The 16,830-nt window shown below is 30.8% G+C and overlaps 1 protein-coding gene across 1 annotated transcript; it reads right to left on the reverse strand.

Moving 5' to 3' along the window:
• Positions 1–750: 750 nt before the first annotated feature.
• LOC110706625 (uncharacterized protein At1g04910-like) lies at positions 751–6,134 on the reverse strand. The gene is made up of 12 exons (XM_021884569.1): positions 5,505–6,134; positions 4,976–5,077; positions 4,591–4,690; positions 4,429–4,496; positions 3,552–3,640; positions 3,263–3,443; positions 3,053–3,181; positions 2,829–2,962; positions 2,492–2,705; positions 1,763–1,947; positions 1,586–1,681; positions 751–1,470 (listed from the first exon to the last, which is right to left on the reverse strand). Exons 1-12 carry the CDS (start codon positions 5,646–5,648, stop codon positions 1,311–1,313), a joined length of 1,602 nt encoding a protein of 533 aa, XP_021740261.1. The 5' UTR covers positions 5,649–6,134; the 3' UTR covers positions 751–1,310.
• Positions 6,135–16,830: the final 10,696 nt, after the last annotated feature.

Here is a 16,830-nt window from a genome sequence, read left to right on the forward strand (position 1 = left end):
GAGTCGAGTCATGTTGTATTTGTGTCATGCTATGTCATGTTAAGCTAATGATTTCATATACTATTCATAGGCCACTGACATGCCTCCCATGTCATGTTGAGCTTATGATTTTATATACAATTCATGGCCCACTCACTGACATGTCTCTGGTGTCATATTGAGCTTATATAGTGGATTGTGTGTCAAATTGTGTTGAAAAAGATCATTTTAATCTTTTATGTTATGCCTAATAGACCCTCGTGACCATTTCCTCTAATCAATGTGGTGAATTGAATGAAAATCAAGCAATTACCTTCAGCTTTCAATTGTACAGAGTAATACCTAATAACTATTTACTACGAGTAATGAAATAATGTAACAACTCCATAGGATCCACTTGTGACATGTGTGACGATATCCATAAAATTTTCCATGACACTAGACTGACTTTTCTATTGTAATATTTGTAAACAATGTGACTTTCTTATTGCCAATTTTTCCGTATCAAATTAATTGTGAAATAATCTTTCAATTTTAGTATTTTCTAGAAAAAAAAAAATTATAACCACACTTTCACTTTTGGCAAACACATTTCACCATTTAACCCACCATTAGGACTTATCCTTCATTTATTCCATCAATCTGCACCCTCTCTCCTACTTATCTTCCTTTTTTTTTTCCTTACCTCCACCGAATTTTTCTTTGCTCCACCTCTCAGTAAATTAATGCATTTTAGATTTCTGAATCAAAAGTATGTAAGTAATTTTTTTATTTTTTTTTTAATGTTGAGTATTACATACATTTGTACAAACTTACTGCCTAAATATTCGATATAAAAAGTACAAGAGTAGAAAGTATAACCTTTTATTTCATTTTATGTAAATATAAATAATTAATGTAATAAGAAACTATACATGTAAATTCCCACATATGTTACTAACTTACTACCCATGAAAAACTGCACAGATGCAGCTAAGTATCCCTATTGGGGCGATTTCCCCCCTTTCGAAATAAGTAAAACTTTGTTTCCTCCATTAATTTACCTTGTTGAAGTAAATGTACACATTTTGCCTCCCTAATAACACTGGAGGCCGTATATCCCAACCATGCACCCAATTCTCCTTTCGCTTAGCCTTGTTATCTCAGGAAAAAAGAACAGAGAATGTTCGCAGCATATTTATACAGGCTTCATATGAATATGCACTTGGAACTGCAGTCAGAATCAGATTGCTGTTGTCAGATATTGCAGCTACGGTGAGTTTTGGAAATTCGGCATTTGCAGTTTAAAGAAAATGTATCTGTGTGTATAACTCTGAGATCAGTTCTGCAGGTCACAATTTGACAGCAGAAGTATTTGTATGTAAGGATGCTCCTTGACTCTGACACAAACATTCTGGTAGAGGATTTTCATAAAATGCTTCTTCAGAACGAAATCTGTCCATGCCCTTTGTTCCTGAAATTGGACCTTTTCTTCTTCTTGGCGACCCTTGCCTATTCAAGGACACCAAACATCAGTAATTGCAGATGAGACTTTTGAATTCCACATAATATCTACTCCATATGTATTAGAATAGCTAAAGTTCAAAGATGTAATCTATAACATTACCTTCTTCGGTGGATTTCAATTATTCGATACGATAAGTTCTTCCCTTCTTTCAAAGATCCTCGCTCAACTTTGTCAAACAAACGAACAAGAGATTTCCTGTGAAGAAACATGATAACTAATGAATTTCACATATTGTAACAAATATCCCCAGGAATAGGGCTTTAGAAAGAAATTTACCGGTCAGGAATAATTGTTTTTCTATGACCCAAGTACCGGCGATGACCTTCAACAGCCCTTGCCATATTCCCCGAGTATGTAGGAATGAACACGTCGCTTTCAACAGAAACAATATAATCCAGTGCAGCCATTTGAGATGCATGATTCATAAAAGGCTCCAATTCTTCTACAGATGCTAGTTTCTCCTGAAAATGACCAAAAGGAAAGTCAATGAGATTACAAGTCCAAATTTCCAACTTCCTACCAGCTACATCTGAAAGAATATATCCTATCCTCAAGAACTTAATAAATAAGAACTTATAACATCAACTTAAAGTTGTAAATAACATTCGCTCACAAATAATCTGCATTCCTTGGTATATTACATGATTTACATTTAACAAGAAAAGATGTCATATTTCTTCTATCCACATTCAGCAGTTAACATGGATTAGCAGGCACTTAACCCATAAGCACAATCGTAACATGACAGTCTAGACAGAATAATAAAATAAATAAATCAACAAAATTAAATTATTTAATTTTTATAAAAGTTCCAAGTTTCATAATAGCTGGCGTGTCTGTATACATGCATTGTACCCAGACATTCAGAATCCCCCTTCACTTGTTTCTTCTCATCCATACCTCTTTCTCCCTAACTCATATCTCATTCTGACATTAATATGTGCAACCAGATATCTAGGCAGAAGACAAAAGTAATAATTAGGAGCAGATAATAGGGGGGAATACCTTATTCATCAAAATGGGATAACGAGACCGTAATTCAGCTATGCGAGATTCACCACCATATATCTCTCCGGCAGCAACATATATTGGAGTGTCAGATGGAAATCCAAGACCAGACAAAAATAAGCCAACCTCCTTTGGAGTCAAGGGACAAAACCCTTTAATCCTTTGTTCTGTCGCATTAATATCCTTCACTTTCCAATGTGTTGTATTATGCCTTCGAGTTCACAAGAACATGCAAAACATCAATTTCGTAAGCCAGGCTTAAAAATCAGTATAAAGCACCAGTACAGCAATAGTAAATGATTCCTCTAAAATTGCAACGGAAATTTAGCGTTACCTAATCGTGGTGAGCTCATTAGTCTCCTCATGAGATAATCCATGGGAGCATCCACTAAATGCAAGCATGTCTTTTTCATACCGTAAGTGAAGAGCAATATAACGGCCATAATTCCTCATTCTCTCCACCAGTAACTATACAAAAGAAAGAAAAGTTAAACTTCGATACTGCATTTCATTGATTATATAAGTTATGCATTCATAAACTTATTCAGAGAAATTTACTTTTCCCATTGCTTCAATCTTTGGGGAAAAGCGGAGGGCTTCATAACAGGCACGACAGCGTAACTTTTGAATGTCAAGGGGGAGATTATTATTTGCTAAGCGAGAGTCAGATTTGGCAGCTCGGATCACCTGCCCCAAAAAGTTAAAAGATGTTCAAAATTACACATGACAATGCAGTTTCTTCAGGCTTGCAACCCACTAATAATGTACCTGGAAGTTGTTCCACATGCTTGCTATGTCATTCCGGTAGTAGTCTATACCAGACCAACTTCGAAAATGCTTCACTGCTCTAGGAGCAGTCAAAAGTTCCTTAGGTAGATTTTGAACTACTTTAATATCATTAGCCAGAGCTTTAATGAAATAATCTTGATCAAAAATATCTGCAAAGTTGCTGCAATCAATTTTTGGAAAGATTAACATAAGAGACAGAATTTCCAATCTCAAGCACCAGGTCAGTTGATGTCATATCAATTGAAAACAAAAGACAATGAATGAATACCTAGAGTCTTGCCAAAATGACCTCTTATCAAGTTCCGGGATTACAAGAGTCGCATTAATGATCCGGGCCACGGCCACCATATCACATATCTGAAATTCAAACATGAAAGTGATGGGTGTCAAACTCTCATTTATCCAACCCCCACAAAGAGATAAATGACATTTTCTTTACACCAATTTATGTAAATTTATCCAGATAAAAAGGTGAAAAAAGGTGCAGCATTACACAAAAGATACACTAAGATCTCAAGAGTAAAAAAAGCACAGATGTAATGTAAAACAATATAAGACAATGTTCTAATATCCTGAATTAAAATACAAAAGACGGTGTAAGTCTGAAGTTGCAGCATATCTTTCCAACCTCATTAACAAACAAACTAATTTGAAGTTTACATTAAAAAACTGTGGTGCATAATGCATATTCCTCCAATTGTATAATGGGAATGATGACCGATAACAACAAACCCTCACTCTACTTGTAATTCATATGTAAAAACAGATCAACTGGTATAGAAAAGAAAGACATAGCAGATAAACTGTAAATTTCGTAATTAATCAACCATATGAGCCTATCAGTACCAGACCTGGACCAGACATATGCTAGTTGTTCAATCAAAGTGTCCACCAAAACAGAACATCTGAAGAATTGAATGAAATATGAATAAGCTATTGAAATTACATAGTGCTTTATGGTACCATCAAACTTCAAATTTGCCTACTAAATATTCTTCTAGTGCAATCATATAGTTCTAATTTTGGCATACCATCATACTACATAATCTCAATATAGTTCTTTATCACGGATGAACTCAGACGAAATAAACAATATAATTAAGTAGTGTTTCCGAGGAGGGAGAGAGTGAAGAGGGAGGACAAACCCCGGCTCGCATCTGATTAAGACCACCATTAGTGTGAACAAGCAGGTAATTCTGAGACTCTACAGGAGCTGAAAAGTGTGAAAAACAATAGCAAACATATGAATGATTAATACTTTCACATTTTTCATACAAATCAAGGAAAACCAAAGAACAATTCCTTACGTGTATAAACATTGCTAGGCTCGACACAGTGTATAAAATCGCGATTAGGAGGCTTCTTCCATAATTTGTCATAGTCCAATAACCCACTGGCACCAATGAACTGTCAATTCTAAATGAGTGAAAAAATGAAAAACCGAGCATAAATTCTTTGCATCAAACAGATGGTTAAGAAATTTCAGCTCTCCACATTCAGCCAATTGCAGATAAAATCCCACTTTACCAATATCATTATCAGTTATCAATTACAAAAATAATGCCAATCCATATGTGATTCCATTTATCACGTAGTTGTCACGTTACTGGTTTAAATCACACTATCAACGCGACTACTAATTCCCGACAAATGTAATAACTAGACAAAGACAAGGGGTGAGGAATCACATACCTTCTGTGAAGAAGAAAGTGGAGGTTTAGCTATATTTGGAGGTGCATTTTCAAGCACAAGCTCTTGCTCAGCCTTTAATTTCGGAAAATTAGTTTCATGTGGCTGCAAATACGAAACTACAACCAATTAGTTAATGGAAAAACAATACATACACTCAACACTTTCTAAAATGGAAATAATAAGCTTAAATCAAACACAAATTACACATTTACACGATTCGACCCCTGATTTTATCATTCATCATATACCATAATCACTAACAACACTATAAACTACTTATTAGATTGTTATAACAAAATTACCAAACAAACAATAAAAATAAAAAAAAATTACACTTTTAGAAGTTACCCATCATTATACATAAAAAAAAAAAAAAAAAAAAAAAATATTAATGTCATACTTCTTCAAAGGAAAGAAATCATTCATTAATGGAAATTAACCAACAATAAAACAAATTTAATATTTTAATTATACCCGTTATTTTTTTAAAATAAAGAAAAAGAAAAAGGGGGAGAGAGAAAAAAAAAACCGTGGGAAGTTTGTAGGGATCAGGAAGCTTAGGAACACGGGGGACATGAACAGAGAAGAGTGCCAATAATCCAATTGTACAAATGGAGCATGTTAGAAACTTCCGAAGAACTGCTAACGTTAATAATCTTCGTTTTTGCGTCATTCTCTTTCCTTTCTCTCTCTATAATTTACTTTATCTCTCTAGAAAATTTAAAAAAAAAAAACTGGGAAAAATTAGAGGGAGTGTTTTCCAACCAAACACATCCTATGATCAAACAGGACAACAACTAACAAAAACTATAAACTGGGTTTATGTTTTTTCGGAAAAATTAATGTAATCTTATTGGGTTTCTAATTAATTCTTTTGAAAGAATCGAAAATTGTCGGTTGATTGAAAGAAACTGATGTTGGTTTTTTTGTTTCGGTGTTTTCGACGCTTTGAGCTGTGTTTGCGTTAAATGCCGATTTTTGAGGGGGTTAACGGTTAGAGTATAAAATACCAAAAAGAAAAAAAAATGGAGAGTTTTAGAGAGAGAAATGGAGAGTTTTTAGAGAGAGAAAGAGAAGGAAGGGAGATTCTGGGTAAACGTGGGAGAGAGGGAGAAGAAGAGAGGTGGAGGTGGGGGAGTTTGAGGTATTTTTGAAAAAGAGAAATTGAAATTTGATTTATTATTAATAATTATAATTATAATTATAATTATAATTATAATTATGTTTTTAATTTGATTATTAAGAGATTAAGATTTGATTAAGTGAAGAAGAGGAAGTTTGTTAAATACTCGATAAGATAGGAGTTTAAGGCGCAATATAAGCCTGTTTTTGTCATTTTCTATCACAACCTTTTACGAACTTTGCTCTTACTTGAACGACCCATTACTTCTAGGATTTCGGGTTTTTTTTTTTTAATCTTTTTTCTTTTTATTTAACTAGTTTATTTTTTTTAATTTTAATGGTAGATTTTGAGATGGATTAGATGATTAATTACTTTGGTTTTTGGCCTTGTTTTGTGATGGGGTGGTTGAAAATGTATTGATTAAGTTTTGTATATATTCTTCTCCAATTTGAGTGAACACTGTTTATAATATATAGAGAGTCAGTAAGAAAAATAATGTAGACCAAATTTGATTCAAGTTAAGTGGACAATTTGTTTCAAAAAAAAATGTTAAGTGGACAATGTTTATGCATGTATCACAATCATAAGTTAATAGACTATGCAATTTGCATCCGCCTATGATTTCTATGGTACAATAAAAAAATTAAAGGTCTTTATGTAATGTAATATGGTTTATCTTTATGCATCATGAATAGTTCTTTTTTTTTTTTTGAAATGTGGAAAATATATATATTGAAATGTGGGCCGAATTTGTTTAATGTATGTGTAAAGTTGTGACGTGTTTAGAACACCGTCTTAGAAGCAACAAAATTCGCCCGACTATGGTGCAATCGGAGATGGCGTTAATCCCAAGATTGAACACAGCGATCTCTCTTAAAGTGTACTCAATAGCCCAAAAAAGTAGCAACACCACACCGCACACATGCCACGAACCCGAACCAGCTGGATGGCAGCGGCGTGCGAGGATGCCCCTTCTAGCCCACAACAATAGGGAAACCGCTTCAAACATCAAAGTATAACCACACATATTTAAACCAAGTAAAACCTTCTTTATGTTACCAATGTGGGACAAAGAGTTTCTCTCAAAAAAAAAAAAATGTTATACATAGCCCTTATGGTTACATATAAGCATTAAATTTACACTTGAAAATCGTAAAAAATTAAGAAATCATCAAAATATAAACACTAAGGGTCTGTTCTCATTGACTGAACTCAGCTGAATTAAGCTGAACTGAACTGAATTGAGCTGAACTGAAATGAATATTTTATAAGAGAAGGAAATTGGGAGCTGAACTGAACTTAACTTAACTGAATTGAACTGAATTTCAACACATGAGAACAGGCCCTAATAACACTGATTTACGCGTGTTTTTGTCATGAATTCCTAATTTTATACAGTTTCCAAGAGTATATTTAATACTTTCTTTGCAATATTTCCAAAAGATTTATCTACATATATCATTACTTTATTTTTTATTTTATTTTTTTTGAATTGCAATTTACAACTATATTGAATGACGGAGGAAGTATATAATATCATACGGAGGATATTACCATGGAAAGGAAGTAAAATGGAGGGTATATTACCTACCTTGTGAACTTAAAGTCAATGTTAATAAATGCCATTATAATTTTATAAATTGGCCAATGAGACTATATATTTTTGGGTGGTATTGTCACTTGTTCAATTATATTTGTTCGATATGCTCCATCATTAGAGGCTGCTACTTAAAAATCCACTAATCATTTAAGCTTACACCAACTGTATTGCTGTACTGTACTTAGACTATTCACCTAACTACCTTCAAGATTCTCAATTATTCTTGCTCACAATTTGATAATTTTCACGTAACAAACTAACTAATTAATTGAAATTATATTTGTTGGTTACACATGTTAATCATTGTGGTTATTCAACTTAACATTATTTAATTCATATAAATTATTATTTCTAGACCAATGAATACATAAAAATAATGCGAGTTGTGTTAGGAATACATTAGATTGTCTAGCTAAAAATCAATTAAAAAATGGCTTTGTTGCTCATAAATGGCTAGGACGCCCAATGGGATGTTCCCTTATGTCAAAATCCAGAGTACGTGATTGTAAATGGCTTACCTCAACTCCAAGGAAAGTCAATTGGAGTAAATGGCCACCAAATAGAAAAGCTTTGTGTATTTTGGTTGTAATGTATTTAATATTACCTCAAATCACGAAAAATTTAACTACACAAATGGTGCAAAGCGAAGATTTTATATATAGAGAGAAGAGATTATAAAAGGTGGTGATGTAGACTGGTACAATCTAAAGACTGTTACTAATAAAGAATATTTTTTAGATAGGCTCATATAAGCTCAAAACTTCTTACATGTAAATTAATCAGACTTTACAGGCTAGATATTTTGAAAGCAGAGGTAACGGTAAGAGAAATCTCTAACTTTAAAGTGTTCATGTTAATGTTGGAAGACTCAATCCTAACCGATTAAAATTTGCTTAATGACTACAATATAAATTAAAAAAAATAAAAAATACGTAGAGTACTTACGCCTTATGGTACCGTTGCCCATACTTCGTAGTTCGTACGGAGTATTTGACAATCCATTGCGCGTTCATGTATGAATAATCTAGCTAGGAGCAATGGAGCATAATATGTTGCTTCAGCTCCAAAACAGTGACGTGTATAGGATATGCTCTTGCAACATCAATAGTATAAAAATAGTACAGTTAAAGAAATCTTTGAATTAATGACGATTTGTACTAGATGAGTCTGCCCATCGTTGACATATTAAAGTTGTGAACAGATATTAGCAGATGATGTGGAATGAAGATTAAAAGAAGCTTAAGTTCATTTACCATTTTTGTAGATCTCAAGAAAACACTCTTTTACATACCAAGACTCTGCATGCATGTGCACCTACAAATATAATTTCAAGTATCCTAGCAAAACAATCGTGTATACATTCGTACCCCATGCATAATTCATAAATTATGTGGATCGGATATTCTAGATTAATTCTAGCATTAGGACGGTAATTAGGAATATAATGTCATTTAATTGTGTTATTTTATACATAGTGTGTTGTGTGTACTTGGATTCTAATCTAGATTATCAATTAACTTGATTTTTTTACAACTATACATTTAATCATACAAGATAAGAGTGTCAATTCCTTAATTGAGAAAAGATAATAAAACAAAAACCTAGCCACTCTCCCTTACTTTTTCGGTTGTTTTTGGATGTTTCTACAACAGTCAATTGAAATATGACTATCTTATTATTTTAATGATAAATAATATAAGCGATCTATTTTTTTCACACTATAAATTGGACACAATTAGTATTCTAATTTCTGCAATGCAAATATAACTTTTGAAACTTTTAATCAAACATAAAATAAATATTTTCGAGAAACTATGAAATAAGAGTAAAAGTCACATAAATAAAACTTAAAATTTGATAATTTATAAATGTTGATAATAATATTTTATAGAAAAAACAGAGTAATATAATTAATTACTTGGGTAAAAATACCTTAATTATGAACTATATAATCATTAAAATATTATGATAGTCATATTTTAAACGACTAATGTATAATTTTCAGTTGTTTTTTTTTGGCAAAGAATCAACCATTATTTACACTTGTATATCATATTGGCATGATCCATTTATGTAATCCAAAAATGAAAGTGGATAACACTTCGTAGTAACTTACAAAAACATTCGTTACATAGATAGAAATGTGTAGCACTTGTCTTATTTCCAAGTCCAAATTGAACTTTAAATAGTAACAGAATATATTCTTTAATTTTAAGGAAAAAAGCCAACTTTACATGCTCTATTTTCTGAAACTTTAAAGTTCTACAAGTAGCACTACTAACAATAGGAGAGTTCTCGTGACATATTTCTGTGTGCAATCAATGTCTGTCTTTTTTGTCAACTTGCTTAAACATGGTTTGGGACTTTCGAGTTAATTTGTACTCCTTGCTTTCTCTAATCTCTACCAATAATTCAAGGGTTTGATACTTCATATTCAATTATTCACATACATACAATATGGAATACTAACTATTCCTTGCTTTGAGGTTGAGGTAATGGAGTAGTGACATTGCTCCCACCTTGTATTTCTAAGCTCTAGGGATCAAGTCTCATGAAAACTCATTTTAATATCAATTTAATTATCTATTACAAATTTTTATATGTGATTGGTCACACCATGTGACAAGTTATTGTAGGAGTTACTTCGCTATTATTTTTAAGGGTTACTCATTCAGTATTACAGGGTTTACTTGGTTAGTGTTATAAGGGTCACTCGATCATATATTATGTGGATAGTGTGGTCCGCCACACACAAAACGGGTTGTTTATTTATAACACTTTTCATGAATAAATAATAAAAATAAGGAAAATGTTTTCCTTTTGTTTTTTATTTGTCATCTTCTCATCTGATCAAACTTTATTTTCCTCTTTTCATTTACCACTCACAAACAAATTTTACCTAAATGTTGGTGTATATCATATAGTTGCAAATGAATTGAAGTAGAGGTAGTAGAATGTTATGGAGTAGTAATAATGTAGGTAGAAAATAGCAAGCTAGAAATATTAACTTACTAATAATATTACTTTTTTTTAATTAATCCTAATTGATTAAAGTAGTAACATTTAAATTAGAGCATATTATGTTCGCCTTATTTTCTAATAAATTAAGATAATTATTAATAAAATAAGTTTGAGTTACCCAAGTTTAAATTAGAGCTAAAATAATTTTTTTTTTTAAAAAAAACTTTAATAATTAATTATTATCAAGTTCTTATAAGTTAATAAAGTTTAATAAATTTGATAAATATTATCAAGTTCTTATAAGTTAAGTTTAAATAAGATAAGATTAATTTAAATAAATAAAAATTAGATGAGTAAAACACATTGTACCCTTAAATTAGTTTTACTTTTTTTAATACAAATGAAGATAATAAGTGTTACCATTTTACTTAAAAAAATAATTAATTATGACCTTTCATATTGGTAATTTCACTCTCACTTGTTACAAAGTTTTCAAATACTACATACCAGACAACCGTTGTTATATAATATGTGCAACTTTTGAGTTTTTTTATAGTAATATGTATCTCATAAATAATACCCAACGCTTGTGCATTGTTAAAGAACCAATTCAACCAAAAGCTTAAGTTGATGGTTGAAACCTATAATCGGTTTTTATACTCTATATATCTTACGTAATATATAACGGAGGTAGTATTTGTGTTCAACTTTCAACAATTAAGAGATCGGATTATATAATAGTGTCACATTGTCACATATTAAAAGAGTTTTTAAATACTGAAACATAATAGTTGTTACAATCCAGATTACTCCAAATAAAATTTAGGTTAATAAAAACTAAAAACTTGAAGTTGGAGTATTTTGCCTTATCTATCTCCAATGCATGTTGCTTCTATCTGCTCTATATTGTCAATGGCTGCTCCACCTACGAGGCTGCAAGTCTGCAACCTAGCTAACAAAAGCCACAAGGTTTACGTACACTACTTACTCATCAAGAGATACATCAATATTTTACAATTTATTTTGTTTTTGTTAGTAGACAAATTAGTGACACACATACACACCAAAAAAAAAAAAAAAAAAGAAAAAAAAAGCCTTTTAAGATAAATCCAAACAATAGATTAAAAAAATAACTGAAGCCTTCTACTCATACAAAATATATACTACCTCCGACTCAAATTACTCGCAACTTTAGAGTATTATTTGTGAGATTTGAAGATCGCTAAGTTACATACTACGTACTAATTTAAGGATGACCCCTTGTTTTTAATTTAAAGTCATTAGTCAATTTTTCAAAACATATAGTCAACACTGCTACGTATGATATAAGTGATCAAGGGAAAATGAGTCCATGGTTTACTCCCTAATAAGTCCCCTACCTGCCGTCATTTATAGATGTTAGATTTTGGTTTTCAAGGTCAATACTATCAACATTGAATTAGTGACATATATACAGCGTATATTTGTGATAATATTAATGTCTGAGAGCAATCATATAATGTGAGATACGGAGTATGATTCTTAATACCTCGTAAATTATCAAATTATGGAATATAGATTATACTTTAGGACTTTTTGTGAAAAAATTACCTTATATACATCAAATTTTGTGAGAAACTACCTTATAAAAAAGTTGTAAAAAACTGTCTCATAAAAACTAAATGTTGTAAGTTGTTACCATGTGCTTAATTTAACAATGAAAGTGAAGGGGAATTAAGGGTTATAAGGAGGCTATGGATAAATTAGGTGGAAAAAGGAGAAAAAATGATTGAAAATGAGTTATCAAACGTCTCTTTTTCAATGCAATAATTCGGAAAAAGGTAGCTTTTTACAATAGTAATAGTTTTATAATGTAGTTTATTACAACATCTATTGTTTAATACTCCTTAATGGGTAGTTTCTTACAATATTTTTTTAATAAGGTAGTTTTTCACAAAAATTGACTTGTATAAGGTAGTTCTATAATTTAATGTGTCTTTTAAATTATCAACTTGAAGACTTTGACTATTAAAATAATGAATAATGACCAAAGGAATTGATTTTTTTTTTCTTCAACAATTTAGCATGGCCTCGATGGTCATGGTTTAATTTAATCCTATTCTAATGTTTGTGAACGATGCACTTACTTGATTGAAAGTGAGGGGAAAATGTAAAGGAACCTTATGGTTTCAATGTCCACGTACTTATGGGCTTTGTTCTATGATCGATGATGCTTGCATTACACCTACGCGTGCATAAGGATGCAAGTCTATCACATGAATACCGTAAGTAGGTGTGCCATGTGTGTCATATCATAATGTGATACGTACATATATGAATGCGTACAATTTTTTGTGCTCTCGAATTATTCATGTAACAATTTACACATCATATATCAAAGATTGAAAGGTTCACATAAGTGTTAGTGTTGCCAAACTACAATTAAGTAGAGAATATAAAATGACACAAGTTACTAATACTCCATAAGAAGATATGGTAAAGAGTAGTTTGCATGTCACAATCCAAACATAAAACTCCAATTAAACACTAAATGCATGCATCACCTTTGACACTTAGTACTTAGAAGTTATATACTTGGTAGTTGGTACCACTTTTTAGTTTAGAAAAGTGTACTAGGAGTAGTTTGCTACTTCGTATATTTAATGGTGGGGGTTTCTTTTGGATGAGACCAAGTACAAGGTCGCAATTCGCAAAGGTGCCTTATGTAGTATAAGGATTTTTAACTTAAGAAATGCCAAATGTCCCCCCCTCATCAAGAATTTCTCAACGACAAGCAAAATCATGACAATTCATAAGAAAAAAGGTTGTTTTTAATTTTCATTTCGGATTCTAATTAATGCTCCCACTTGTGAGAATAATCATAATAATAACACCGTATGTTTGCTTAATTTATAATTGTCCTTGTAGAATTTCTTCTTAATAATCCCCTTCTATCAATATGTACATATATGATTTACATCGTTTGAAAGTTAAAAAAAGTAACCACGTTCTATTCACTTGATTTTTATTTGTACATGCAAAGGTCAAGTGAATAAGATCAGATTTAAACGAAAGACAAGTGAATGAGTTTTTATACTTTGTAGTCCATATGATACTCTTTTACCTCTATTTCTCCCTTGTTAGCGAACCATATAAACCTACAAATTTTTATCTCTGGATGACGCATGTTGTGTGCTTCTCATTTTTAACATTTAAGGCCACTACTGTTTATCTTCTTGAAAATTATCAATTAAAGAGTGTTGCTTTCGGTATATGTGCACTATTAAAATTAAGTTACTACTCCAACTTCAAAATGTCAAAGATAACACTTGTATTGTATTGACGTTGTGCAATGAGGTCACTCATTTACTCCAATTCACCAAAGTCAAAGTTGGTCCGCTTCCATTTTTAGCGGCCCACCAATTGTATTTTGCATCTTTGAAATTGATAAATCTATTGTTGAAAAATTAGAGTATATCTTGGGTTGAACCAGGAGCTAATTAAGTCTATTTCAGACCTAATCGGAGAAGCAAATCTACTTGTTTTTCTTAAAGTTTCTAGTTTTAGCTTTGTATATATATGAGCTTTTTTTATTATCCCAAGCTCATATAATGATTCATATAAGCGCAACTCAAGCTACTTAGCTTGGGAAAAATACTTGCCTCCAAAAAAATAAAAAAGAATAAATAAAATGAAATACTACTATATAAACAAAAAATAATTGAAGAGGTAGGTTCATTTAAGTAGTAAGCTAATAGCAAGCCATTCGAGCTCAAAGTAACTAAAATGATAATTAGCTTAAAACTTTACGTAATGTCAAATTAGCTTAGCATTAAAGTTGCTCCGAAGATCTTTCAACAATGAATGAACCTAAACAACAACATAAAAATAGCTTGTTTTAATTAATAAATAAACTAGTAAAAATTCTTTAAACTAGCTAAAATGCAAAAAAGACTTAAAAAGATGGATGGCAGTTGCAGTATTGACAAAACTAAGTAAGTCGGAAAGACAATTGAAAGTTGGAAAGATCATTGAAAGCCGAAAGCTAATCATACAACCTTCAATTTTTTTTGTTGGTATCTAGTTTACTTTTGTAGATTTCCTTTTGTTGGTTACACCCTAATTTTTTTTCTTCTATTTTGACAAACTGATTTTTTATACGTACTTTCTTTTGCCACATTATTCCCTTACAAAAAAATTAAAAATAAAACCTCTTTATTGTCGAAACAATATACTTATAATTATACACACACTTCTCTTTTTTTTTTTTTTTTTTTCTTACATGTCTTACTTTCTACATCAGTTAGCTAGCATTAGTGGTTTTTTGGTAGCAGTGTAGCACATTAAAATCTACAAATCTCAAGTTTATTGTATGAACTATTTAGTTGAAACTTATTATGTTCAACATACCAACATATGATTAGGACATGTTTTGATTCACTGAAGTGAGCTGAGCTGAACTGAACTGAACTTAATAGAGCTAAAATGAACTGAATTGAATATTTTATGAGAGAAGGAAATTAAGAACTGAACTGGACTTATTGAATTGGAGCTGAACTAAACTGAAAATAAGCTGAAGGGAACACACCCTTAAATTAGATATATCTTCATTATATTATGTTTGAAATTTAATCTATATAGCTATATCTATAAGACTATAATTCTATACACTAAGTGTATATAGTACAAGTATTAAAAGGTGTTTTTGAGAAGTTTTACGTGTTACATGACACTCTACCTCACGCAATGTTTTTCATTTCATATTATCAACTTACAATCTTAAAGAAAAAAATTGTAAATAATCTAAACAAGACCTGAACATAAAAACTCATTTTATTAAAATGTGTCTTCTCATGTCTTTTCAGCTACTGCAAGGTCTACTGTACAACTTTCCATGTAATTAAATTGTGTGAGCCTAACCCTTAAGGCCTTAATCATTAACTAAAACTATAGATTAAATCATATATTACTTGTCAAACTTAAACATTACATTAGATAAAAATGGAATTAAAGCTTTAAAGTTTACAGTAAAAACATTATAGAACAGGACACGTGGCATAGACCTAAAGGCCAATTATCAAAAGACAATTAATTTAGTGGGATTATGATGATTATTATGGCGATAATGGGCACGTTAAAATGTCTTTCTTCCTAAGAAAAAATAATTAATAAATAACCAAAAATGTAACGTGGACAGTCACGTGGCAACAAACCTTGTGCCTGAGAGAATTGAGGAAGAGCTCGTGGGTCCCTTTAACAATCAATTAATTCAGTTTTAACTTTATAATGTCAGGAATGGCAGCTTCTAATAAAATTTTACCAAACCAATTAAGCAAAGAATAATTAACAAGATCACATGCATTATAAATTAATCTGTACCAAATCTAAGTTATTTTTGTGTGCATTTCTCCCTGATTTTTCTGTCAAGATATCTTTGTTTCTATTTACATGAATCAGATCAATAAAATGTGGTTATATTTGCACTATATAATATATATATATATATATATATATATATATATATATATATAGTATTAGGAAAATTGACTTAAAATGATTCCAATAACGGTGTGTGCAAAATAATACAACTTCAACTATTTACTAATAGCAGTACAACTTTTTGTACTATATGTGCAAAATAATACGCTAGCCATCGAAAAAAGCATTTTAAGACATATTTCGTCCATATTCATTATTAAATTATTTTTGTTATAATTTTTTTATTGATCACTCATGCTTATCTCATTGTTAGGCTAGTAAATTAATTTCTGTAAAGAAAACAAAAAATTCTACTATCAAACAAAAGTAAATAGGGTATTTAAATACATTGCTATTTTAAAAAAGTGATTAGATTACATAAGCGAACAAATTATGCTTTAGATTTAAATAAATCGTAGTAATTTAACAGATTTTCTTTATAAAACAACTATATGTTCTTTACAATACAACTATATGTTCATTTAAAAAAAAAACTATATACATGTAACAACTATATGTTCATTTTGCCTTAAAAAAAATGAAAATTAAAAATCCAACCTTAAATTTTTCCCAAAAAAATCCAACTTTTATACCTTATCTTTACCAACAAATCCATTTAACCTTTTTTTTTTTTTTTGAAAGAACAAATCCATTGAACCTAAAACCTATTAAACAGGTTAAAATGTTTTTTTTTTTAATTATTATTCACTCTCC

The sequence above is a fragment of the Chenopodium quinoa genome, unplaced genomic scaffold, assembly GCF_001683475.1.
Source record: "Chenopodium quinoa cultivar QQ74 unplaced genomic scaffold, ASM168347v1, whole genome shotgun sequence".
Lineage (NCBI taxonomy): Eukaryota > Viridiplantae > Streptophyta > Magnoliopsida > Caryophyllales > Amaranthaceae > Chenopodium > Chenopodium quinoa.

Bases quoted from the DNA above. Each gene is read 5' to 3' on its own strand.
- LOC110706625 (XM_021884569.1), bottom strand. From the start codon at position 5,648: ATGACGCAAAAACGAAGATTATTAACGTTAGCAGTTCTTCGGAAGTTT. The intron at 3,444-3,551 runs GTATTCATTCAT...AATTGATTGCAG, and splicing joins TCATTTTGGCAAGACTCTAG to CAACTTTGCAGATATTTTTG. The intron at 1,471-1,585 runs GTAATGTTATAG...GTCCTTGAATAG, and splicing joins ATTGAAATCCACCGAAGAAG to GCAAGGGTCGCCAAGAAGAA.